Raw genomic sequence first — 25,543 nt, 5'->3', positions numbered from 1 at the left:
TTGCACATGCTGTACATGCAGTACATGGAACTGACTGTGGGTGGCACTATTATTTTGACTTTTCGAGACCTACTACATGTAGTTAGGGACAGACAGGCAGGTGTCTAAACATTTTTCTGGGTGATATCTTTCTTTTTCTGGGGAATAGGATTCAACATGAATTACTTTCATCTGTAGTCACTGAATTCTACTTAACTGTATGATAGTCTAGTATCCGCATCTATGTTTCCTACCTTCATTTTTTGACCAGAGTGCTGCTTCACAGAGCTTATCCATCTATCAGACATATTCCTGTCACATTTTTCTACCTGATCAAAAGAGAGAAGAAGAAGAAAAAAAACAAAAAAAAAACCCATAAGAGCAAGTGTCTTTCCTTGTGGCTTCACAGAAACCATTCCTGTAGGAAGGAAGGATTAGGGCTAACACATTTGTTTTCTCACCAGAGGGGAGGAACTCGTAGAAAGAAATCACATCCTTAGTTGTCTCTTTGAGATTTGTGCGTGTGTGTGTGTGTGCGTGTGCATGTGCAGTTTGTAAATCCTTACTTCGGCATTCTGTGTTAACAGTGTGTGAAATATGTATTGTTTTTGATATGGTACCGAGCTAAAACTTGACTCCCACCGCAATGTCCTTGGCACCTGTCAACTGTGACCAAGTGTGTTTGTGCGTGTACGTGTGTTTGTATGCAAGTGAGTGTGTATATGTTTCTGTCTACATTCGTACTGATATCCATTTGATGCCATATTGATATCTTAAGTAAAACAGTGATTGGCAATGTCATTGTGATCTTTATAATGTTTTAAAAATTGTCCATATTCTTTATTTTTTTTCTTTTTTGTTTTGCTGCTACTGATAATTTTTGTTTCTATAGTGGACTTAAAATTCGCACAATTAACGCAAAAAAATATTTGAATTAATGCTATTTTCAGTGACTGTTAAGTTGTTTTTTTGCACTTTTTATTTTATTTTTACCTTTTTTTGTTTTTTGTATGGACTTTCTTTTTTTTTTAACCTCACCCATATGATATGTCTTGACCCTAATGTCAGTGTTTGTCATACTGTGTTGCACTGTGAAATTAAGTGTCTTTGACTGGCAAAAATATCCCAATACTAAATGGCAAATAAAAACAACTTTGTGAAACTGGGACTAATCCGCACTTTTACAATGACTAACTTTGCCATATTGCTGAGGTGCGTGTGTACGTGTGTGAGATCCTGCATGTGTGTGAGATCCTGCATGAATAGGAGAGCATGAGTACTGTACCTTTTTTTGCCTATGAGCATGTATTGGATAGCTAGCTGGCGTTTATATGATGTGTGCACGGTAGAGGTGCAAATTAATATGTTGTTTGGAAGGGTAGCCTGCCCCAGCCTAGTTTGTGTGCATGCTTTGTGTCTGTTTTCACTCTGTATGTGTGTGTGCGTGAATGTGTGTGTGCAGCGGTGTGTGTTTGACGTACATTACAGTGTAATATGATTGCCCTTTACACACCAACACACCACCTCAAGTCACAATGAGAGCACAGTAAAACAGACAACAGCTAGGACACTGCCAAAGAGCCACTGAAATTCAAATAAGTTCAGACAATAAGTAGAGACGAGCTGCTATTTCAATATTCAATATGTGCATCGTGATGTTAAAGTACAGGCACTGAAGGGCTTTCAGGATTAATCATTGGATACTATTTGCCAGCAAAACCGATTACAGGGACCTATATTTTTTCATTGATATTCTGCCAGTAATGTCCAGCGCATAGACATTTGCAAACTTGGCACTTGATTTGACCTAGACTGTGACCACTGAGATAATCAAATAATCAATCATTACTCGCTTCAAATACAAGACAATCTGAACCCCAGTCTAGTTCCATTTCCACAGTCTCTCAGTTCAAAGCTTGTAAGAGAAAATGTTTTTGGTTGCTTGATAATTTTAGTGATTTTTTTTTGTACTTGTGTACCTGATGTTTATGGTTTCACGAACAGTTTTTGTATCTGAAAGATCAGTTTTCTTCTGATGATACTGTAGAGTTTAAAAGAAAGGAAGAGTGTGACTGATTTTTGATTAGGAGCGTAGACGATGGGAACAAAGTAGGGATGAGATGTGACGAAGAAGGAGTTATTCTTTTTTTTAATTCTGTTTATATAATAAAGAGCATGATATTGTTGCAATTTGGCAGAAAGTCTTTGGTACGTTTTGTTTTCCTGTGGATTCCTTTTGCCAGTCATGTTCTCTTTTTTTGGAGGTGGGAATGGAAATAAAATGCTTTGAGTCTATTATATTATTTTTTAGTTTGTATGTAAAATCTCTGGATTCTTGAAATAAATCATGCCATGCATGCTGAAGGCTGGATTTTAGTCGCCAGTCTGGTGTGTTTTGTGAGAAAAGGAAGGGTTGGGGTGAACTGTAGGGCTGAGTGCTAAAGAAAAGGGAGAAACCCTTACGAATGATGAACATCATTCCACACAGATGTCCATAACTGAAGGCTCAACTGAAACATTTGATATTCCAGTGGTTTCAACTTGAGTAGAGTGTGTGTGTGACAGAGAGAGAGAAATTAGACACTGTAAATATTCACACAGCTCAGCAGCAACTGATTTATCACCTCCAATTTAAAATTAGAGTACATGATGCATCACGTAACGCTGTTTATTCTTCCAAAACTAAGCTTCCAGCTTCAGCAGGTTTCTCTCATCTCAGGGATATCACTGGAAAAATGACTTGATCCAGAATGTGCCTGGATCACCTTCACAGGAAGTCTGTGGCTGACATATTCATTCAAGGTGTTTGTGCGCATGAGAGAGGAAGTCAGAGAAGATGGTCAGTTTTACAGAGAGGTCAACTGGAAGCGTGTAACCATTTTTACTGTCGTTGGCAACAGAGAAAAAAGTGTGGTTCATTAGACTATCAATTTGAAGTATATTCACTCGGCTGGTCCATATGATGATTGGCCATTAGATGGGAGTCCAGACAGTGGTGGTTTGCAGACATGTGACTCAAGTCATTTGGTTCTTGGGCAAGTCAAGTCCTTGGTGAAGTCATGTTTTCCCATCCAAGGTACTGCAGTCTTATCTGCCAAATTCGGTCTTTAGAAAGAGGAAAGAAAAGGTTTGCGGGCACAACCAACTGGGAGGACCCCAGACCCAGAACTTGCTGCAGGGAGTCGACTCGAATCCTCTGGTGGTTGGTGGAGTAGAACCAGTAATGGCAGACATTCATCCATGAGGAACAGGGAAGAGACTTTCCTTATTGATCTTTTACCAAAGCTTCATTTTACTTCCACGAAATTAAAGAATATCTCACTAAAGGTAGAGGTCTCAGCTACTTTCAACTGAAAATTTACATCAAACATCATTAATGTTGAAAGAGGATCCAATAACCTTGTATAAATACTCATGTAGACACTTTTGAAGTAGATGCCTGCCTTGTAAAGTAGCTGGTTATAAATACAGCTGTTCAAATACTGAAGTTGGTTTGACTGACTATTTACCACCTGCAATGGTATAACAATCATCTATTATACTTCCTTGTTTTTTTCCTTCAACACACTAAGTCACACATTTGTATTATTTGTGCCCAGCAGCTAGTTTGGCATGTAATAATTAATTAAGCCAGCTGTTCTGTTGTTGTTTGTGGTGCTGGGTCAGAGTGTGTGATCTGACCAATCAGAGGAGACTGTGTATTCATCTTAAAGAGACGGATGCTTAAACAGTGTTTCAGGGGGAAAACAGTACTGCAACACTGGACAGTATGAAAAAAACTTGTGTTTTTTGAGCATTAAAGAATGTAAACCTATTCTATTAGTAACTCAAAATAAAATTATGAACCTGCAAGTGAGCATAATATGTCTCCTTTAATTTGAACACATTTGTATTATTATCAAGAGATACAGCATATGAAAGATTTAAAATCTAGATATGTGTGACCATACTGACACTCAGAGGCATTCTGTTGTCTGTACAGCAGCTTTTGTATCTGCGACTGAGATATTGTTTTTTGTGTGGAATCAGACATTCAGTCTTTCCAGGAATAGAAATTTGCTTTCATTTATGTCAGAAGCAGCAAAAGACTATCAAATGTTCACAAAGCATGTGTGTTTCTTTTTCTCTTGGAGTCATCTACTGCTCTGGGGTCAGATAAACGATTTGAATAAGATCCGTCAGAAATCTCCCACAAACCACTGATCTGATTTCTCAAGCACATAATTACAGGCTTCTGTTACAAAGCAGGTCATATTTGTATCCCTTGATATTACTTGTTCCTACCCTGAAGCTTAGGGTGGAGCTGTAGCCGAGTGAGTTCAGGAAAGTCCCAGAGTTGAGACCTCATTACCTCTCTGTCACTGTCTCCATCCCAACATATAACTATGTCCCTCCTATAGTGGGGTAATTATACAGTACGAACAGAGGTGTAGCGAGTTTTTGGTTGTGGAAACATTAGGACTGTTTGTTACAAGAAAAAAGAAATGTGCATCTGATACAAGAACAATTTCAAAAAAGGGATTGAGAATTGAGAGATAAAAACTTGAAGATAATATCTATATGCCTTTATTATGCACACAGACAGGCTTTTCCTGTTCTGTAGGTGTCCTTATTTGGCCTTTTGTTCATGTCCCGATAAATGTACTGTTGTTGTCTGAGAAAGGGAGACACTTCCTAAATGGCACCCTTATGGCCACAGAAGACTGTGTGTTCTAATAGGAATTAAAGTTCAAAGTCTGTTCACATCAGACAGTGATAAATTAAGACTCTGGCCTTATCTGAGATCTTACATTTTGTCTTTCTGGGCTGGTCACTTGCAAACAGTAGCACACAGCATGATAAAAAGAGTACCATGTCATGAAAACATATTAATCATTCTTCATGAGTTGCATGTTGATTCTGGTAATGTTGTGTAGTGTAGAGAGTCTATGTTTTTCCATTTGCTAAGGTGGAGTAGCTATGGGTGATTGGCTGTTGTTTGGTGGGTAATTGATCTTTTACTTCAGTAAAAGTAGCAATGTCACACTGTAAAAATGCTCTGTTAAATCTCAATAAGCAGTGGAAAGGCCCTGTCCTTCTAATTCTACTGTATCATATCCTATATTATCATATTATCATTACTATAACATTCTAATGGTTAGTGGTGGAGATCATTTTAACTACCATGCTTTATATACGTTACTATCAGGTAGTTTAACCCTTAACGATAGGCTATATATTGTTTAGAAACTCATAATAATAGGTTTTATGTCTATAAATCTAACTAAAACTAAAGTAGCTTAAAATGGAAATACTCTAGTAGAGTACAAATGCTTTACAGTAAATGTATGCGATATTCCACCACTGGTGGGTTGAGCAGCATGCTGTCAGTGATAGCGACATGCTGGTCATAAAGAAGGTAGAACTGGCTGCTGAGTGCAGGTAAACCAGGTGCATCTAAACCAGCTGCCTATCAAACATGGGGTGTGGTGATTTACCGGAATTGACATTAACCGTGCTATTTACAAAACAAATATTAATATTGTGTTAATAATACACATATTGCCTAAACAATGCAATGACTCAAATCATTTCCGTTTCTTTCTGCTTTTGCTTTGTCATGGTTGGTGGCGGTAACGCACCGTAACACTAGTCGCTACCTACCATAAAATGAAAAAGAAAGAAGACGCAGTAATAAGCTTGCAAGGAAGCTACCTACTGTCCCAGTGTGTGGCTGCTACTGCCATACAAAATCATCTCAGAGGACTTGTTTTCTTCAACAATTTTGGTTGTACAATGATAAATAAAATTGAATCTTGAAACATGTATTGATCGACATTCTGTTGTGGCATTTACACATAATCCGAAAGTTTATTTTACATTGTGACCAGTTTCAACCAAGCACATTTGAGAAAAAATTCCTCAAAGGGCTACAACAAGAGATCAGAGTTTCAACAGTTTTTTCTTTCTATTCAACCATCTCTTTCTTTTCTTTACAGTATGTCCCTATAACATTGAAGAGAAGCACTGAGGTGATCCAACATCATTTCATAACTTATCCTTTCCTATCTCCTCTGTATTTACATTTAAAGTGACGTGCTAAATTACAAACGACAAACAAAATGTTAATATCAAGACAACTAATCCAGGACTCACACTGAGCTCATTGAAATTTGATAAGACATGAAACTATTTCAGGAAACAGAACCTACCAAAGTTGCAACAGGAAAGTGTATCTACAGCAAATACGGCACAAAATCAGACAAATAGGCTGGTACAGATTTATAGTCACTACTCGTGGCTCTGAAATGGCTGTGATTTAATAAAGAGAAACACTGTGTGCTGAGCAGGCACCATTTGCATGGATGAGTCTCTCAGTAGATGTTCTGTCAGTCATTAACGCAGTGTGTTTCTGACACGTCAAAAAAACATGTCTTTGTCCTTATAGCCACTGTGAAGTAAGCATCTAGACAATACTATTTTATATCTGGCATCACAGAACAGAATTTAAGATTATATCTATCTATGTCACTAACCATCTCTTTTTCCTTTTATTTTCCTGTACCTCTGCAAGATTGAGGTGCAGTAGTTAAGATTACAATATAACAGTTAGGAATTACAATATCTTCTCTTGTTCTATGGAGTTCTTGCACTTCTCTTTGTCTCTCCTTGCATTTTGCAGTCAAAAGTTGCTGAAGATCTCTTGTCTCTTGTTCCAGTCCATTGGAGGTGCTCTCTTCTTGTTGCGACAGGCTAGGGCCTTTTGTTTAGCCTCAGCAGCTGTGGGACTCAGACGCAGGCCGCTGTCAATGAAAGGGTCCGAAACACGCCTGTCGTCCTCATCGTGGACCTAACACACACACAAACGTATAAAGGTTTTATGCACACTCGTTTTCTGACTGTTTCTTACATTATTAATCTCACACCGGCTCACTCACCTGGATGCTCATGTCCGAGCTGCTGATCTCTGATTGGGTGGTGGAACTTCTTGAGGACTGAGACGCTGAGCTCCCGTTGGTCCGGGATTTCGGGGACGTTGGGGAGTCTGTCAGCGTGACATTTATGATTGGTGGACCTGTGGCAGGGAGTTCAGTGGTTGGAGACGGGGTGGGCGGGGTGCTTTCTGAGGCTGATTCATCATCCACATAGACCTCTGTGAGAGAGAACAGAAACACATGAGACGTTTGGGAGAGGAAAGAGAGAGAGTGTGTGTGTGTGTGAGAGAGAGAGAATGTTTATGTGTATACTTGTGGTTGCTACATATTGAGGACCAACTTTTTAAACAACAGTGTGAGGACATTTTGGCCAGTCATCACAACTTCAAAGGGTTGTTTGAAGGTTAAGATTTGGTTTAAATGGTTGGTTTAGAAATGGATTTTGGTGTAGTTGTCATTGTTAAAGTTAGGCTACTGAGGATGTGTAAAGCATTCTGTCAATCAGGGTCCTCACAAGTATCGAAATACAAATATGTGTGTGTGCACAATTTGACCTTTTTCATGGCTGGTGGTGGGGGTGATCCCCAGTCTGTGGTAGAGCTCGTCCGTCTCTGGGTCAACCACTAGGAGGCGCACTTCCTCCCCTCCTGCTCTGATGAGTGCCACCACCTCTGAGTGCCTCAGGCCCTCTATGTTCACACCGTTGACCTGGGACAGAGTAAAGGAAACATTAGAGGAAACAAACACAGTGGAGGGAAGTGGAGATGAAGAAGAGAAAATATGGATAGACCTCTGGTTCCCAACCTGAGGGTTCTGACCCCTGCTAGGGGTCACCAAAACCTTGCAGTGGGTTGCAAGCCTTTCTTGATTTTAAGGGGTGTAAGAAAAAAAATACAGTAGGCCTATATCTCAGCATTTTTATTCATATCTGTGAAGAAAACTAAATGAAATAGGTGTTTTTAGGGTTTAGATTATTATTTAAGACATTAACTTAAAAACAAACCTCATAAGCTTGCAAGCTATATTCACAGAGCCTTCACTCCCTGTCAAAAAACCTTGCCATGTATTAGAAAAGTATGCAGTTAAAACAACCAAAGAGCTACCAGAACAATGGCCAAGCATCAGGGAGAAGAAAACACTGAATTTGGCAAAAGAGAAGCTCATTAAGTATGCATCATTGTTAAAAACCTAAAGAATGTCTGCCATTTTGCACTGCCATGTTTCTACAGTAGCCCAGAATGGACCAACCATTTAAATTGTAAAGCACTTTGTAACTTTGTGTTTGAAAGGTGCTATATAAATAAAGATTATTATTATTATTTTTATTATTATTATCATTTATAAAATATGTCACTTCAGGGGTCATCAGTTTAGCCGATGATAGAAAAGGGGTCCCCTTAGGGGAAAATGTGGAAACCACTGGCATAGACAATATTTCAGAGACAGACAGGAGACAGGGCAGAAATTAGGACGTAGGCAAAACAGAAGCCTCATTGACCAAAAACAGATCTGTGATTTGAGTAAAGCGAGTTTATTTGCATGAATTTCTTTCCTGCCTCCACACTCTTCCTCTATACACATGAACTGTGCACCTCATACAGAAGGAAATAGAAACAATGTTTGTCTCGTGCAAGCACACCTATCTATAAGTCTGTGACACACATGCAGACGTGCATACATGTCCACCACATTAAAAGACACAAACAACACCAGCCCCTCCTCTACACTTCCATTCAAGATTATCCCTCATCGTCTTTTCTTCCTTTATACACCACTCTCTCCCACCCACTCTAAATCCAGCTAATCTGCTCTAATCCAATCACACCTCAAACCAGTGCACAGACCTGATTAATACGGGGAGTGGAGATCATCAGTTCCCTAAAATTCTAGTGCCATGCATCTCCTCTGGTGAAGGGGATGTGGGTCACCCTTCTGCTCCATTTATTGTAATGTGTGTGTGCTGGTTAGTTGTACCTCCACTAGTCTGTCTCCAGGCCTGATGTCTGCACTCTCAGCAGCTGAGTCGGGGTCCACCGAACGCACAAACTGTCCACGCTTTGTCTTATTGCTGTGCAGGTTGAAGCCGTAGCCGTGCTCCCCTTTCACCAGGTGACACAGACGGGGAACGTGCTCAACCGGCGACTCTGGTGAGGGCTGCACCTGCACCTATAATGAGACAGTTTACAAAGACAGGATATCAGAGAGGGGGACATTTAAATGCTGTCTGTAATGCGAGAGTGATTACATTTTTTTTTCTGACTTGATTCATTAGTGTGTATAGTTTCTGTTTTTTGTGTGTGTTGCTCAGGGAATTGCAGCAGAAAGCAGAGAGCAGGGAAAAGTGTCTGCAGACCACAAACCAGTGGTCTCAGAGCTGAGCAGAGTGGGCTAAGTGGATCTACCTGAGAGACATTAAGACCAATCCTGAGCCTAATGACCAATGACAAGAGTTGAAACATGCATTAGCCACCTTCCGACCCGACCTCTCTAATACAAGGTGCACCCTGTGTGTGTGTGTGTGTGTGTGTGTGTTCTGTGCCAGGACAACGCATTAGTCCCCCATCCTGAGGGTAGCCCAGGATAGTGACTGTCTGGTGACACTACTGTGACTGCACCTTCATGGGTGAGCTGACCTGAGGGCCAGATCGCTCTGTCCTTTCTGCTCAATCAACAGCAGACTCATACACACACACATAGAGAGAGTGTGTCCACGGTCTATCACTGTAGCAGAGTACATCTCCGTCTGTCAGCCATAGCGATGGAACAGAACAACCTCTGTGACAGATCGCCGTCGTGATGGGTCACCATGTGTCCCGCTGGTTTTAAAGATCTGTTTATGTTGCTGGCCTGTTTACTATTTTTGTCACGTCGGCCCAAATTAACTGAGACACACATAGGCTTCACACTTAACTGACCTGGAAATATTGACTAGTTTTTTCTACAGATACACCATGTTGTGGTTGTGACAATTAAGTCAGACACAAGTCGATTCATCAAGTAGTTGATTGACAAAAAATATATTGAGGACTATTTTGATAATCAGTATGTCTTATAAGTAATTTCAAGCACATATTCACTGGTCTTACTTTCTCAAATGTGAGGATTTGCTCATAATTTTTGTTTTACATGACTAAATCAAATATCTCTAGGTCTTGGAATTTGAAGCTGTCCCTTTTGTCCCTAAATTAAATTGTGACGGGCAATTTTCCACTGTTTTCTGACATGTTATAACCCAATCAGTCAATCAAGAACGTCATATTTGTCAATATGTCCTATTATCAAAATATATTGTTTCTGGACTTACTCTCTTATTACTTCATATTCTCTTGAAAGTGTTTCTCAAATATTTTTACAGATAGCTGAGTGAAATGCCATAAAGCTTTGTGAAAATCGACCTCTCTCTCTCTCTCTCTCTCTCTCTCTCTCTCTCTCTCTCTCTCTCCCTCTCTCTCTGTGTGTGCGTGTGCCCGCAACTGTGCCAGACTCTTGCATGGCTGTGATAGCAGCCGTCACTGTGGTTATGTAAGACAACTGTATATGGGCACCTGCTGCCATAATAACATCATGCAACGATGAAATTGCGTCTGTATTTACATTTGCAGTGTGAATGTCACAAGACGAGTGACACAGACGTGGATGGATGACACAAAGAGATTATGTATAAAGAGTGTGAGCGTGTGTCTTTTGTATGGCTAACACACACACGAAAAGCACAGGGCTTGACTGGGGTCAGCCTGGGATTAATAATGGTTTCCTGATTGAAGCTGCTGAATTAGTGGACAAAAATAATTACTCACAAAAATGTCACATAATAAACACGAAATAGTTGCTTATGAGCATGCAAATCAGTTGCGTATTGGCTCATTATTAGGCATTATAAGCGCTTATTAATTCCTTATTAATGCATGACCATATTCTAGAACTACCAGGCCTTTTCCCGCAATAAGCTACTAATTGCTGCTTACTGATGATAACAAGTGTCAAGCTACTAGTGAATTAGTAATGAGCAAAACCTCACTTTAGGAATGGAACACTTTCTTAGTTAGAAAGACTTAAAGGATAAGTTCACCCAAAAATGAAAATGTACTCAATATCCACTGTAGAGTCCACAAAACATTTCTGGAGCTTCACAGCAAAACAGCATTGAAGCATTTCTTCTAAGCAACTGAAGTCGGTGGGGACTTGTTTTAAAACATAAAAAACAAAAGTTAATGAAAAAAAAAACAGATGGCTCCATGCAACTCATCCGGCGTAATCTAAGAGCCCAAAATTTGACAAAACAAAATTGACACTCTTGACGTGTTGTTGAGCTCAAGCGCCCACTTCAAATGGGGTGCATGCTAATGCTTGTAGCTTAGTGGCTACAGTGAAGATTTCTTTTAAAAAGGGTGTAAATAATGTTTTTAAGAGACTTGGATTACAATGGTTAACTGTATGGAGCCATTCATGATTGTTTAATTAATTGTTTTATTAAGATCGTAAATCATGTACAACAACTTCCTTACTTATTACCAAAAAGCAGCGATTAGGAGGTTATTTAGGGAAAACTCTTAGTTAAAGAATAGAGAATAAGAATGTCAGAATAAGGCATACAATGAGCAACTAGTTAATTAATATGTGTTCCCTAATATAAAGTGTTTCCAAAATGTCTACCTGTCCTAATTCTGGCCTCCATGTCACTGTATGTAGAGGAGGTGGACACACCTGCACAATTCCTCACCACAGCCCTGTAATAAAAAACGCTTGTGAAGCTTATAAATTTATGTTTTGATCGACGCAGTCAAAGTGGGTGTTTATATATTCAATTACACTGTGTCTTACAGGTGTTATTGTGAATGATGTTGTTTGATCTGAACCTATAACCAAAACTGAGAAAGAGAGCCGTGATGGCCAGCCAAGGGGCAGCCTGTATTTACCCTTCCCTGCAGTTAAACAGATGGCAGGTTTGTTTGGAGCCCAAACACTGAGCTCAATCTCTAACAGACAGTTCCCAGTTATTCCTGCAGCCTGGCTGACATTAAGACGTCATGGTGATGTTTGGTTGGCAATTGTGCAAATTTTGTTTTCACCCTGGCACACTTGCTGGCTCAGACATTTGGGAAATTGTAAGATTATCTTCTGTACATTAACAAAGCTTTGACAGCATACCAAAGAATGTTCCTAACTATACCTGATCTCTTTTTTAGCTGTAAGGTCAGAGGTGTGTGAGGTCCCACAGTAGGAGACCGTGAGACTGTGTGCCCAAAATAAATACAAATAGATAACAACACCTATGCAAAGGAGTTTGATTGTGCAACACTGCTATCTTATTATCTGATCGCACATGTCTGCTCAGTCCTTTCTTTCATCCGTGCAGACACTCAAAGCCTGCTTTGTGAAAACCAGTGCAAATTAAAGCTGAGCAGACTAGATGAGTGATAAAATCTGAACTCTTGATGGAAAGTCAGATCCCAGTCAAAGTAAAATACCCAAACAGAGCAGACTTTTAAGGCAAAAGATGTCTCAGAATGTAACTTATCTGAGAAAAAACTAGTAGCTTAGCCTACATAACCCCCTACTTAATTAGACTGTTTCAAGCCCTGTAGACAAAATAGAATAACATGGGGGGACAATTGTTTTAAGGCAAACTCAACTCTCAGTGAAATGAGAACAATTTGTCAGATGGGAACAATCCTACAGCTGAACGTGTGAGCTGTTAACAACACTCAGTATGCACCGAGAGACGGCGCTCTTTAAATACAATGTGCATTTTAAATGCTCACACTGCTTGGAGACTACAGCAGGTGTAAACAGGTGTAACAATGGGTTCAGATCTTACTTAAACAGATGTTTGAATGGGAGGGAAAGTTAACAACAGGACAATAAAACCTGCTGCTGCACTGTGACAGAGGGTGTGTGAAACCCTTTTAAACCTTCTTTAATTACACTTTCACTTACAGTTTTATTTAGTTATTCACTGTTCCATTTTTCAATTTGCATGCACTACAATGGACTTTACTGCCTAATTTTTACTAAAAAGAGGAGGGCTTGTGTCCTACAAGTTGTGTTTTTGTGTTCATGTCGTGGTGGAATCATCATCCAGCTGAATAAAACAAACATTATTAATTAAAGACATAAAGCAGTGATTAATACTAATGTTTTCTTGCTGCCTTTTGTGGCTTCAATTCATTTCTTAATTGTTTTTCGGCATCATGTGCAGCGTTACTTTTCAATAACATTGTCCATATTATTATTTTTTTTTTCACCAAGTTTGCAAAATAGTACCACTTTATTACAACCATCAATAATAAATGATAAATTAACAGTTAATTAAACTTTAGTTAATAGTTATTTCACTGTTAACAAACAATTAAATGCTCTATAAACCATTTATTAAGTAATTATAAATCACAATTGCATGTTTAAAATGGCCATCCAATAATTTGTACTGCACTGGGACGGGACAGGGCTAGCCGACATCATGACATCAAAACTGTTACTTGTGCACATTCTGAATTCTTGAATATTTTTAACAAAACTTCTTACATTACATGCACTACACTGCACCTTTAACTAACATTTAATTAACTATTCATTTAACATTTATTAATTATTGTTATTAGAAAGTGTTATTTTTAGTATTATTCTATTGATCACATATTAGCATTTACTCATACACTCAACATACGCTGTATTTTTATTACTCTATTGTTTTTTTTCTTAATTCATTGTAATTTGAACAATCTCTGGTACAAGAATGTCCTTCAGGGATAATACAATCTTTTTCTACAGTTTCTCTCTCCTCCTCATTACATTTGAGGTCTGTGCTGTTTTTCTCCTGTGTTTTGAAGTCTTCATTCCTACCTGTTGAGAGAAGTTACCAGACTAAAAGGCAGATAAAGGCACTGCTTTGGGACTGAATCCAGCAGATCACATAAGAACTCAATTCCAGATTAGTGCCAGGCAGACACCAGGTAGAAAGAGTGCTCTGATATAAACTATCTGATGTGTTGATGTCCAGCCTTACCTCTGTGTCCGTGGCTGTACTTGATGTCACTGAGGATCTCTTGACCTTTCCTTGTGTGGTCGTGTGTGTGGGTGACTCTGCAGCAGGAGGATGAAATGGGTGTGTGTGGTTGGGTTTGGGTGTCTGGGGTGAGCTCCCTCTCGGTATGGGAGAGGTGGAAGGAGTGGGCCCCGGTGAGGGGCGCGGGGAGAGGGTTCCCATCTCAATGGCCAGGTCCTCTGTGCAGGCCAGGCCACGGCTGCGGAGGAACTCATCCGTGTCTCTGTCCACCAGCAGCAGCCTAGTGCGGTGGGGCACCTCACGGATACGGTTCACCACCTGCAGGGTGGAGAGAGGAGTGACAAAGAGGAGTTCCTTAAGACAAATTTAAATAGTATGTGTCATTAAGTGCATGTTGTTCACCCTGAATTAGCCTGCGCAGAGCATATTTTTTGCATGACAAAGACACCCAGTGATTCCCATTACACAAGGCTCACATTGACCCATTTTAGTACCCCCTCCTTCTCCCCAGGCAAAGGAAAAAGTGGTCGAACAGGTACAGAACTCATTGTTTGCGCCTCAGAGAGTTTATGTGCCTCTCTTGGTTTCTTTCTGTCACGCAAGGGCTTATCTGTGATTTAAAAAAACTTGTGTACTGAGCCATCACTCACTTGATGGTGGTTTTCTTTCTCCACATTCTCCCCGTTCACCTCCACCACCCTGTCCCCCGCTCGCAGCCCGGCCAGGTCCGCCGAGGAGCCGGGCTCCACTTTGCGGATGAACTGTCCGCCTCTATTCCGCTCTCCGTGCAGGTGAAACCCATATCCGCGCTCTCCTTTGGTCAGGAAACAGAGCCTGGGTCTCAGCTCGCTCTCCATCTCAGCGCGTCAATAGGCGGAAAACAGGTCAAAGTGTCTCAGGAGAATAAACAGGTGCTTGCCCCAAGAGAGGTGGAAGGTCTCTGACTCTTAATCCAACCTACCGCTGCGCGCTCCTGTGACCAAAAGATCATCATCATTAAGCATGATGCGAGTCCATAAATAATCCACAATTGTTCAGAGGGCTCAAATCAAAACTAAGCTAAAACTAATGAGTTTAATCCATCATGCAAATGCCAGGGCCGCAAATATGAGCGCGCAAAAGTGGTGCACGGCGTGCGTAAAACAATGGCCAAAAAACCACGGACAGGGGCCAAGTCCAGTCCATCGGAGGAGTAATCCAAGAGATCAGAGATTAGAAAGCTGCTCCTCATACGTAACACCTAATTCTCCTCGTCAGCGGGGCGTGTGTCCTCCTGTCCGACCCGGTGCAAAAGTGAAGAGGCGTCAACAACAGATGAAACCTCTACGTCTCCGGCAGCGCACACCTGACGTAGCCGCGACATGCAGGCTGAAAATGATAGCCTGCACACAGTAACGAGCCTGTAAATGCGTCATGTGAAGAATATTCATCACGAGATCTCTTTACCAAGATGCGTTTACGCAGAGGATATTTGCTCCTTTTGTCCCGTCTGTGACCTGAGAACGGAAATCTTCCTTATCCGCTCTCTGTCTCCGCTGGAGATCAATAAAGGGCCGGTTGCATAAAAGGGGATTTTAAGTTGCATGAAATATAAGGTTTCCTTGTGTTTTGCCAGGTGGTAATTCAGGCTTACTTGTATTTATCCATTGAAACAGGAGTCTCAGGACAACAAAGACTGACGATGTTTGTTATTGTTTTTTCAGTTAAAATAGTTTATGTCACCTGTGGCAAATATCCTAAACACTGCTGATGTGCCCTCGAGCAATACACAAGATCCATACTTAAGGGTGTATTATTGTTTCCTCTAAATCACACAATTGAAAGGTTTACGGCCACTAATATGAGCACTGTGCAAGTGTGTCACAGTGGCATTAGTTCAGTGTATTCATATCTGCAACAGGCAATGTGAAACTAATAACACTAACAATGGCTTTGTTCCATTTATGTGTACCAAGTAAGAAAGTAAGTAAGTAAGTAAACCAACTTGTAATATCAGGTTCCCTGGAGATGACACACCTAATGAGATGCAGTTCTTACTGCTACTAATCACACCAAAGCTTTTCCTGCCAAGTGTCAAAACAAATAAGTTCTGCAACGGTTAAAGGAAATGTGCAAAATCATTTGTAGTTTAAGCAGTCTTGCTGAGTAACATTGTCAGAGAACAGTTAATCAGCACTTGGCATGTAATTAAATCAGGTATGTTCATGTTGTTCAGGCTGCCTGCACATATTCAATTGTGTTTGTATGAATGGAGGCAGGCCATTACTGTTTATCATACCTTTAAAAGGTTTCTTATTTGCCCTTTCAAATCTCTCTAAGCAAATCACCGGAGTAACCGCTAGCTGCTGCTTACTGTAGCTACTGCTAACTGTAGCTGCTGTTGGCTAGTAAGCTCAGTTAACCGTGCAGCTAGCGGTTGTATTAGCTCACTCTGCCTGGACGAGCTCAGAGCACTGGAGGTGTTGTTTACTATTGGACCCTGAGGTACAAACTGGCTAGGGGCTAGCTGGTTAGCATGCTAACTTCAGTAGATTTCTCTGACACAACACAAAGACGTCAAAACTGTTATTTCTTCACATTCTGTTGATGATTTTAGTTCATTTTTGATTAATTCGTAAATTTTAAACTTTTATTCTTACATATAGCACCTTTAACATTTTTTCTTTTGAGTTTATATTTTACAGTAAAGGGAAAGATGTGACTAGCCAAGTTACTGAACTGACAGGTGACAGGTTTTTATTCATAGTCATTTCACTGTTAACAAACAATGAAATGCTTTATAAACCACTTGTTAAGCAATTGTTTGTTGTAAAGTTACAGCTGATGTATATAATGGAGAATACATACTGTGTAACTAAAGTTTAATTTAATATCAATTTACCATTCATTAATGATGGATATTATAAAGTTTTACCAACTGATCAATACAACTTACTAGTCTTTTTTTTGTATATTTGTATGTTGTGTATTTAGTTTATGTTGCTTCATCATAAGCAAATTGTATATTCTAGGAACAGTATTTTTGGGGCACGGGAATATTAAAATTATTTACATGAAATTAATGTTGATGCAGTGCAATAAAATAACTTTTTTCAAGTGTATCTTCTTGTTATTTTTCCGGTAAATATGCAACAGACACTCCCTCTACTGGACACACTGTGCAAACTTGAAACATGACCTTCACATCCAGTTTCAGTACAGACATTTCTTTTATTTGGTAATAAAGAATTAGCAGGATTAGTATGAAAATATTTCATCTTATATAAAGTGTAATAGGTGTCATTATAGTGTCAAATAAAAATCAACAATCAATATACAAATATTCTGATCTACATATTCACATTAATGTCTATGCATGTTTTCAGTGTGTGTGCCCTTGTATGTTTAAGTCTCCTCCAACATTTGGTCACAGCTCAGACAAAAACTGATGAGACAACTAAATCAATGATTAACTTTACTTTTCAGCCTCCTCTTCTGGGTGGTGGGGGAAACAGGTGTGGACAGCAGCTCCTTCTTTGTCCTCTTGTCTTTAACAGTGGAATCCTGCTCAGGTTCAGTTTTTGTTTTAAAAGGAGAGGTCGGACTTGGAGACCGTGGGGATCCAACTTTAGGCCTCTTTGTAGGAGAGTTCTTGTGGGCAGAGGGACAGCTGTGCTGGTTCAGACAAACAGAGCAAAGAGGGTTGATTGGGAGACAAACCTGCTGTCCAAAACCCACGAGCAGCCAGTTGATCTCACTCCACAGCTCCCTGCAACAGAGTGCAACAGGTACATCTCAAGCGTAGCTTTAAACCTGCATTCATTTATTGATTTATGCAGAGCAATGTATGCCACAGCAGCTACAGTACATACAAAAACAGTTTTTTTCCCCCGCAGGCGATATCATTAAAAACGATCTCTGTGCAATAACTCTGTCACCCTAAAACCCCTTAATAGAGATAATGGCTTCGATGGACCATAGAAACTCCCTTTCAAGAGGGAGTGGTGACAATAATCTCTTAAGCAAGTTTATTATATTTATATATTTTTGTCTGTTATCTCTGGCGAATCGTCCTTGTGTTGTGATTGTAGTTTTGGTATTGTATTGTGTTCAGGTTATGTTTGTATTTGGTCATTTTCTCTGTAACTTAAATGTAAATTAAAAAAATGTATAAACGATGTTAAAATCTGGCAGCAAAGTTAGGAAAATGTATCAACTCGTGTGTTTTAAACTACAAGAGGCTACTTTTCAAGTTTTTGTTCCACCTATAATGGTTATATACTGACTTGTGTAGTGAAAATCATCTTGCAGATGATGGATTTGTCAGTCATAAAATTAAATTACCAAATGTTCAGTTTTCCATATTTTGGATTTTTAAAAATCAGCCACCACATCATATGGTGCAGAGTTCCTTTTCATCACCAGAGCCAATTATGTGCTGTATGTATCTGGGCCAATCGTGGTTCCTCTGATCTTTATAGGTTTGTTGGTCTGTGTTAATCAGGTTGTGCGGGTCAGCAGTAATCAAGTCAAGCTGTTACCTGGGTAACCACTCCTCCAGGGCTTTACGTGTCTCCTCCGGGTTCTTTGTTGGTTTCTTGAGCCAGCCCAGCCTATTAGAGATACGATGCACATGTGTGTCCACGCCTAAACAAAAAAACACATTGTATGAGCACACACACACACACACACACACACTGTAAGAAGATTTACGTTTTTAGAAAGCAGTAAATTGTGATTTTGACGTGCTAGGCTGTACGCACCACATCTAATCACAGCATTTCTAAATTGTATTAAATTTCCGTTTAATCTGTTATTTTCTATGCTTCAGCTGTACCAACCTTGAAAACACATCACTATACATCACAGTCAGCAGCTCATTAAGTATCACTAAATTGCTAAATGCTACCCGATTCCAGCATCATAATTGTTAGAATTTGCTGCTTTTCTTTGTTTTATGTTACAGAAAATGGTTCATACAGCAATTGGACTATTTCTAGACTGTTGATCAGACAAAATGTGGAATAGATCACACAGCAGCCATTTTCCTCTGGCATCACACTGGGGGGGGGGGGGGGGGGGGGGGGGGGGGGGGGCTCCAATGCTGGGATAATGTTATGCTGCTGTTTTCTAGGTTGCAGGTCATATAAACATAAGGAAATCTGACAAATCGTTACCATTTCACCACGTCCTAATTGATCAGCAACTGAAAAGATTATGGATAATGATGTAAGTTACTGTGCACGCTTCAGGAGTGTTTACCCACCAATGCCGGACACCTGGTCCCAGGCGATGTCCATGGCCAGGTGAGCCATCTTAGGTCCGACTCCAGGCAGGCGGACCAGCCCCTCCACGCTGTCTGGGATGTCCCCGCCAAACTCCTTCTGCAGCATGGCTGATGTCAGCTTCAGATACTTCACCTTAGTCTAGAGAAGGGTGGGTGGGAGAAACATTACAATAAGGTGCAAAACCAAAGAACCACGTTGAGAAACTGATTTCAATAAACTTTCGTGATGTAACACATTAAGAGAGTTTTACCCTCCAGAAGCCGACAGGGTGGATGAGTTTTCCCAGTGTGTCATCATCAGTAGCGAGTATGTTCTCTACATTACAGCCGTGAGCTCGGAGCTTTTGCATAGCGGCTGCTGTCACCTGGTCCTTGGTCTGACTAGACAGCATGAGTGAAACCAACACCTGGAAACGTCTCACCTGTGAGAAGACAACAAAGGGAAGAAGATACATTAATTTAAACCAGTAAATTATGTAGACTACAAAAAAAAAAGACAACAACACCCACATGTGCAGGGGCCTCTGTATCGTAGCATTTCTCCGCTCCCATCTTATCTACAGGTGCATCACGGCCGCTTCTCATCTCACGAATGTACCCTAATTGCTTCTTCCAGTCAGGAGGTTCCCAGTGTTCTGTCTTCACCGGTGTAACATGGTCATCCTCATCATATTCCACCTTTAGCTGTCTCCTCCTGCGGTGGTGTGAAGACAGTGGTAAAGTGTCTGTTTCTGTTTTTGGATGAGCTGTGCCGTGGCGGAGGGGTTCAGGGCAACCACCTAAATGAACACAGGGGAGAGAGGATGAGAGTCATCTTACCAAGCATAGCAATACACCGAGTCTGCATTACAAGTCAAGTACACGACATGACAGAAACTATGTATTTGAGTATTCGAGAAATAAAACTGTGGGCGCCTCAGTGAACATTTCATCCAAAACCATGGGCCAAGTCTGAAAAATAAACATAACTTGGTCCACTGGAAGTACTTTTTTTCTGCATTTCTATGCTGTTCCTCATATCATGACCCCTTATGGTGGTACTAAAAGGACAAGCTCACCCAAAAATGAAAATGCAGTCATTATCTACTTGCCCTCATACCGATGGAAAGTCTGGTGAACTTTCCTAGCCCACAAAATGTTTCTGGAGCTTCCCAGCAAAGCAGCATTCTCCTAAACAACTGAAACAGTTGGGGACTTGTGTTGACATGGAAAAAACAACGGGAATAAAAAACATTAAATTGCTCCATACAGCTTGTCCAGCCTGATCCAATTCACCAGAAGCCCCAGAGATAATAATTCGATTTGAAAAGACGTTATTTGGACCTTTTAAGCCGAAAATCTTCACCGTAGCTGCTAAGCCAAAAGCGCTAGCACGCACCCTGTCTGAAGTGGATGCAAGGGAAGAGGACCGCGTTATCAATATAATCTTTTCAAATCAATTTGGGATCTTGGGGCTTCCAGAAATGTGGACAAGCTATATTGAGCCTTTTAATGTTATTTTTTCAGTTGTTTGTTTTTACATTTTAAAACAAGTCCCCATCTACTTCAGTTGTTTTGGAGAATGCTGCAACACTGTTTTGCTGTGGACTTCCAGAAATGTTTTGTGGACTACAAAACTTCACCCAACTTTCCATCGGCATGGGGGTGAGTAGATACTGTCTGCATTTTCATGTTTGGGTGAAGTGTTGCTTTAAACTGGGGGTTGGAGCAAAGAGCCACCGTAGGGATGCCCAGCAGAAACATATGGAGGGAAAAAAAGTTGCACGAAAATGATAAATGTAGGAAAAGAGTTCGCGTGTTGACCTTTGATGCACTAAAACTCTATTCGGATCCTTTTATATTAGTTTATTCCCCAATTATAACAGATGTGGGGTGGAGGACATGAACAATGTTCAGTTTCTTAAGGGAGGCATGACAGAAACAGCGTGAGGTGAACTATTCCTGCAGCACACATTGAGCCTGCATGTCCTCTGAAAGGTCACATTAGTGGAGATAAGGTCTAGTCTGCAGTGGCCTTGGATGAAGCTCGTCTTGCTCAGATCTACTGTGGTGATGTGCCACTCACCTTTCAGATGCAAGAGCCCAAAAGGTGAACAGGTCACAACGACCATAGCTAATTACCCAGGGTTAGAGACACAGCAGTCTGTCAGAGCTAGTTACATGCACTGTGTCTTCTTTATAATATTTCGCCAAGTGTCTGTGTTCAGCGAGCAGCCTAGAACGTAAACATTACCCTCTGATAAGGCGAACGAGGAGGGTCTTGGCTCAGAGACCTTCGCCTCCTCCTCCTCCACTTTCACCGGCGCAGAGGAGACTGGTCCCACATTCGTCCGTCTGTCGGTAAGTTTGGACCCGAGAGAGGCCGCAGGTGTGCAGCCAGCATTGTGGTTCCCACTCCGAGTGATGACAGACCTCTGCGTGAAATAAGGAGAAGTCATTGTGAAACACTGGACTACATGACAGACCCTCGTGTTGTAGCTTACTTGAAACATTTAGGTGGAGCCGAAGTTGGTTTCTCATTCGTGATTTCTGGTCACGAGCGGACCGGAAAAGTTGGATCCGTGTTACAGCGAGAAAGAGTGGATCCAGGTTAGTGCAAAAACAACAACAACAGCAACAACAACAACAACAACAACAACAATGAATAATTAAAACTTAAAAATGACAATATTATAAATTAAACTACTACTACAAGAAATGTCCGGCAACTATATTAGATAATTTGAATATCAAAACATGCCCTAAACTAAGAAGGTATTAAAAGTAATAGTATGCTGTTATGTTTTGAATGAAGAAGATAAGTAGCTGTCGGATACAAGGAAAATGTAAACTCAAATAAACCAGCAACAGGAATGCAGTGTGATCTGGTATTTTAAATCACAGTTTTTACAAAAAAAATACAATAAATAAATAAATAAATAAATAAAAATAAGAAAGTGATATTCATAGTAATCACTCTCTTCTGCAAATTGTTTTTATTCCAGTGATTTTATCTAGGGCTCATAATCATATAATTTGATATGCAGGACTGTAAAGCACATCTTGGTCCATCCATAGTCTCTCAAAACAACATCTGGGTTTTCCTCTTTTAAATACTGTACTTCCCATACATCCTCTATTATCTCAGTCTAGACAGTATACTTTATAACACTTACCACTCTATGGATTTTATAACAGCGTTTTCTTCCAGCTCGCACCAACCTCCTGCCAATCTAAGCTTAATAAGACACTTTCAATGTCTTGCTGAAATTCACCTTCAGGTCAATTTACAGGCAATTTCATCAACACTGTGTCAATAAAAATACAATACTCAGTCGAATTAGGCTACTATGGGTTGATACACTATTTGGAATTGATTCAATTGTTATCCTGAATGACTGTATTTTGAACAAATCTATAATGAGCTAGGGTTTGGACTAAAATCATGCTGTCGTATTAAAACCGTACCTGCAAAATGGCACCATTTACAAGAAGGAGGCACATTAAATGTGCAGAAAATGACTCACTATTTATGTTGCTTTCTCTTACTAAACACCCCAGATATTCGCTTCTCTCCGCATCTTTAACCGAGCAATAATTGACAGTAACTCTACACTGCTATCTGAGAGCTCCACTCACAGGCAGCCTGGCGACGGTGCAGCTTCTGCCCCCAATAAGGAACCAACTTCAGCGTCGGCTGCGTGTTAAGCTAGCTAGCTGCTCGTTATACGTTAGCTAACAGCTGTATAACGTTTCAGTTTATAGCGTTGTATAACTTCTATTTGGATATTAAACTGTTTTACGGCGGCATTAGGAAACAGAACAGTAGCGCATCATTTTGTAGATGTTTTGCTCCTCGTTTGTCATAATATCTAAACTAACAAACGGGCTTTAGCGTAGTTTGGGTTAGCCTTCTCAGAAGAACTACATTTCCCATCAGCGAGTGCAACAAACGTGTTTTTGTAGGAAGTGCCCCTGTCAGAGCATTACTGTGTCATCCGGTTGAGCAGTGGAGGACCGAGCTTGGACGAGAACGAGCGTCCAGCAGCAAATACAGAGTTATATCAATGCTCAGACGCAGACGGCTCTGTTGGCTGCATATGAACGAAGCTGTGGCTGAATGAAAGCGACTCATCTCCGATAAGGTGAGAGGAGAGGGGGAGGAGGAGTTGGGGAGAGGGAAGGAGGTGTTGTCTTTTTTTAAGCTACCAGACCTTGAATGCCACAGAGGGAGTGTGCTAGCCCATGGCACACAATATAAAGCGTAGCTAACGGTCCAGCAGCTGCGCCATTGTGCATTTATCCTGATTAAACCATGTTTACGTTGTCAAGTGTTCACAGATATGACCAGCTGTGGTTGGAGGCTACCTTGCACCGATGTGCTTGTTGTTGTTGAACTGAAACAAACCAGTCGTTGTTTGTCTGCTCACCTCCCCTCCCCTCTGTCTCTGTCAAGTCCACATGACAGCAAATTCTCCAAACCTGCCATCCCCTCCCCCCTGGGTTTACACATTGACAGGCTGGGACTCCAAACTTCACTGCTGAAGTCTTAAAGGCTCTGTTCACCCAAACTACATGAAAACATATTTACTCATTTACCTGTAATGAATGTTTGTTGTTGCAGATGTAAAGGCAGTGTAATGTTGCCACCAACTTTCGTTAACTCCGTCTGGTCTGGTGTCAGGGGCAAGAAGATATCCTCCGCACAGACAGAGTTATAGGTAAATAATATTCAACCCTTTAATGATAATACACAAGTTAGAATAACTATAAATTCAAACCTGAGGTACAGAGCCTCTCCAAATCCCTCACTACACTAGTTGTTGTTTCATCTGACAAGGGTCAAAAATATCTGTTAGATTTCTGCTGCTGCCCTAATTTATATATAAAATACCCAGAGAAAATGCACCAAAAGCCATTAAAGTAATTAGGTGAAAAAGGCATATAAAAGGCCTTCCCTCTGTGTTATTTTTGGCAACATAATACAAAAACAAACACACTCCATAGAAAAACAGAAGAGGTGTTGTCACACATCAGATTACACATATTTACTGACTGTGTCCTTTGTCTAGTTCACCATCTGCTAAATATATTGATTGTGAAACCAGATTTAGTGAGACTAAACGATACTGACACCTCAGCTAAGCAATGTCCTCAAAGAACCCCTGATAAAATCTATAAAACTTCACACTGTCAGAGTCTCAGTAGGAGAAAAAAAAGGTAAAAATAGAAATCTCAATCAATAACGTCCTTATAACTCCACACTCTCCAGATGTCAGACAACAAAGAAGTGCTGCTCTCTGACCTGTCAAACAGTCAAGTGTGCAGAGATATATTTAATGACTGCTGCAATATTGATTCAACAAAAGTGTGTCCTTCTCAAAACGGCACCTCAGTTACTCTGAGTAATCCTATGAAAAGTTTGTGGTTTGGGTGAACTAACACTTTAAGTCTTTCCTGTCAGATTGGTTTAGGTAATACTCAATCACAGGCATGTTCATTGCTCATGTTTGTCAACATTTTACCATTATGATTCTAGTTATAGGTCATATTTAACTATGGTGTATGCAGTGGTTGCATCTTTTTAGATACTTCAGTGCTATGGGTTTTGGTTGAGCATACTTGTATTTTACTGTGACTGTAGCTGCCTCGCCGGAAACCTGATTCGTTCTTCACATGTGTGAAAATGTGGCCCAGGCAGTTAAGTGGTTGAGGAGCAGTTGGGGTAAGAATAACCCCTCGGACAGGTGTTACAGCTTTGTTTGTACAACAAATCAAGGTTTCTGGTATGGATCGGGCAGTGACAGTGACCAGCCATAAAATTTCTGGCTGGCAAACTGCATGTAGTTTCATTTAGAGAAAGTCTGGTGCTTTACCTGACCTTCATGGGTTGAGTAATAGGAGTGGGAATCACAGAGTAACTCACAATATGATAAAATAATCTGCAGTAATTGATAGATTGCAAGACAATCATCAAATGATACATCATAATATCTTTCTAACTGAAGAATACAAACTATCCCTAAAAGGCAAAGTGCAAGAATTCTGTATTTATTCACTGCATTGTGATGTAAGTTCCACAGAATTTGACATGAACTGACCCAGAAAGCAAAATGAAAAATGTCTTAATCTAACCATGTTCGATTCCCTGTCATGCCCTCAGACCGGCAATATAATGTGCCCCTTAGGAGAACGAACCACTTCACTAAGTCCTTCATTCCTTCCACTATCAGGCTACTAAATGCTGACAGCAGTCATTTTGAGTAACCGATACATTACAACAAACTCAATTACTGATATGAACTATAACAACATGTTTTTATTCATTGCTGCTAGTTGTTTTCATTGTATGTATGCTCATCTGTTGCTTCTGATATAAAACTATTTTGCCTTTGAATT

At 40.4% G+C, this 25,543-nt stretch overlaps 3 protein-coding genes across 9 annotated transcripts in view; 1 reads left to right on the top strand and 2 right to left on the bottom strand.

The window, feature by feature from the left end:
* Positions 1 to 6,592: 6,592 nt before the first annotated feature.
* nherf2 (NHERF family PDZ scaffold protein 2) lies at positions 6,593 to 14,756 on the bottom strand. The gene is made up of 6 exons (XM_073471700.1): positions 14,550 to 14,756; positions 13,900 to 14,217; positions 8,868 to 9,059; positions 7,448 to 7,601; positions 6,885 to 7,111; positions 6,593 to 6,808 (listed from the first exon to the last, which is right to left on the bottom strand). Exons 1-6 carry the CDS (start codon positions 14,754 to 14,756, stop codon positions 6,641 to 6,643), a joined length of 1,266 nt encoding a protein of 421 aa, XP_073327801.1. The 3' UTR covers positions 6,593 to 6,640.
* A 2,333-nt stretch (positions 14,757 to 17,089) lies between these two features.
* On the bottom strand, positions 17,090 to 21,710 carry nthl1 (nth-like DNA glycosylase 1). 2 transcript variants are annotated; one of them, XM_073472202.1, is made up of 7 exons: positions 21,649 to 21,710; positions 21,399 to 21,579; positions 19,676 to 19,944; positions 19,417 to 19,587; positions 19,145 to 19,304; positions 18,420 to 18,525; positions 17,090 to 17,647 (listed from the first exon to the last, which is right to left on the bottom strand). In XM_073472202.1, exons 1-7 carry the CDS (start codon positions 21,655 to 21,657, stop codon positions 17,341 to 17,343), a joined length of 1,203 nt encoding a protein of 400 aa, XP_073328303.1. In that variant the 5' UTR covers positions 21,658 to 21,710; the 3' UTR covers positions 17,090 to 17,340. The 2 variants fall into 2 exon arrangements, with proteins under 2 accessions (XP_073328303.1, XP_073328293.1); XM_073472192.1 differs by having other exon boundaries at positions 21,399 to 21,657.
* Positions 21,670 to 25,543, top strand: part of tsc2 (TSC complex subunit 2) — a 30,258-nt gene continuing 26,384 nt past the window's right edge. For 2 of the 6 annotated variants that reach the window (XM_073472172.1, XM_073472142.1), the window contains exons 1-2: positions 23,006 to 23,289; positions 23,769 to 23,865. The gene's annotated coding sequence lies outside the window, so the exon portion shown is untranslated. Of the gene's footprint in view, positions 21,755 to 23,004; positions 23,290 to 23,768; positions 23,866 to 25,543 lie in introns of those variants that run through there. The other 4 variants (XM_073472157.1, XM_073472180.1, XM_073472165.1 and 1 more) reach the window with 4 other exon arrangements.

Source organism: Pagrus major, chromosome 1, assembly GCF_040436345.1.
Source record: "Pagrus major chromosome 1, Pma_NU_1.0".
NCBI classification, from domain to species: domain Eukaryota; kingdom Metazoa; phylum Chordata; class Actinopteri; order Spariformes; family Sparidae; genus Pagrus; species Pagrus major.
The sequence above is the reverse complement of the archived record's forward strand: the minus strand, read 5'-3'. Positions and strand labels throughout refer to the sequence as shown.

Excerpts from the sequence above, each read along its gene's own strand:
- nherf2 (XM_073471700.1), bottom strand. The coding sequence starts at position 14,756 with ATGGAGAGCGAGCTGAGACCCAGGCTCTGTTTCCTGACCAAAGGAGAG. Across the intron at positions 9,060-13,899 it reads GTACAGCCACGGACACAGAG|GTGCAGGTGCAGCCCTCACC; the intron begins GTAAGGCTGGAC and ends GTCTCATTATAG. Across the intron at positions 7,602-8,867 it reads CTGGAGACAGACTAGTGGAG|GTCAACGGTGTGAACATAGA; the intron begins GTACAACTAACC and ends ACTCTGTCCCAG.
- nthl1 (XM_073472192.1), bottom strand. The coding sequence starts at position 21,657 with ATGTTTCAAGTAAGCTACAACACGAGGGTCTGTCATGTAGTCCAGTGT. Across the intron at positions 19,588-19,675 it reads ATACAGAGGCCCCTGCACAT|GTGAGACGTTTCCAGGTGTT; the intron begins GTGGGTGTTGTT and ends GTCTTCTCACAG. Across the intron at positions 19,305-19,416 it reads ACCCTGTCGGCTTCTGGAGG|ACTAAGGTGAAGTATCTGAA; the intron begins GTAAAACTCTCT and ends ACCCTTCTCTAG.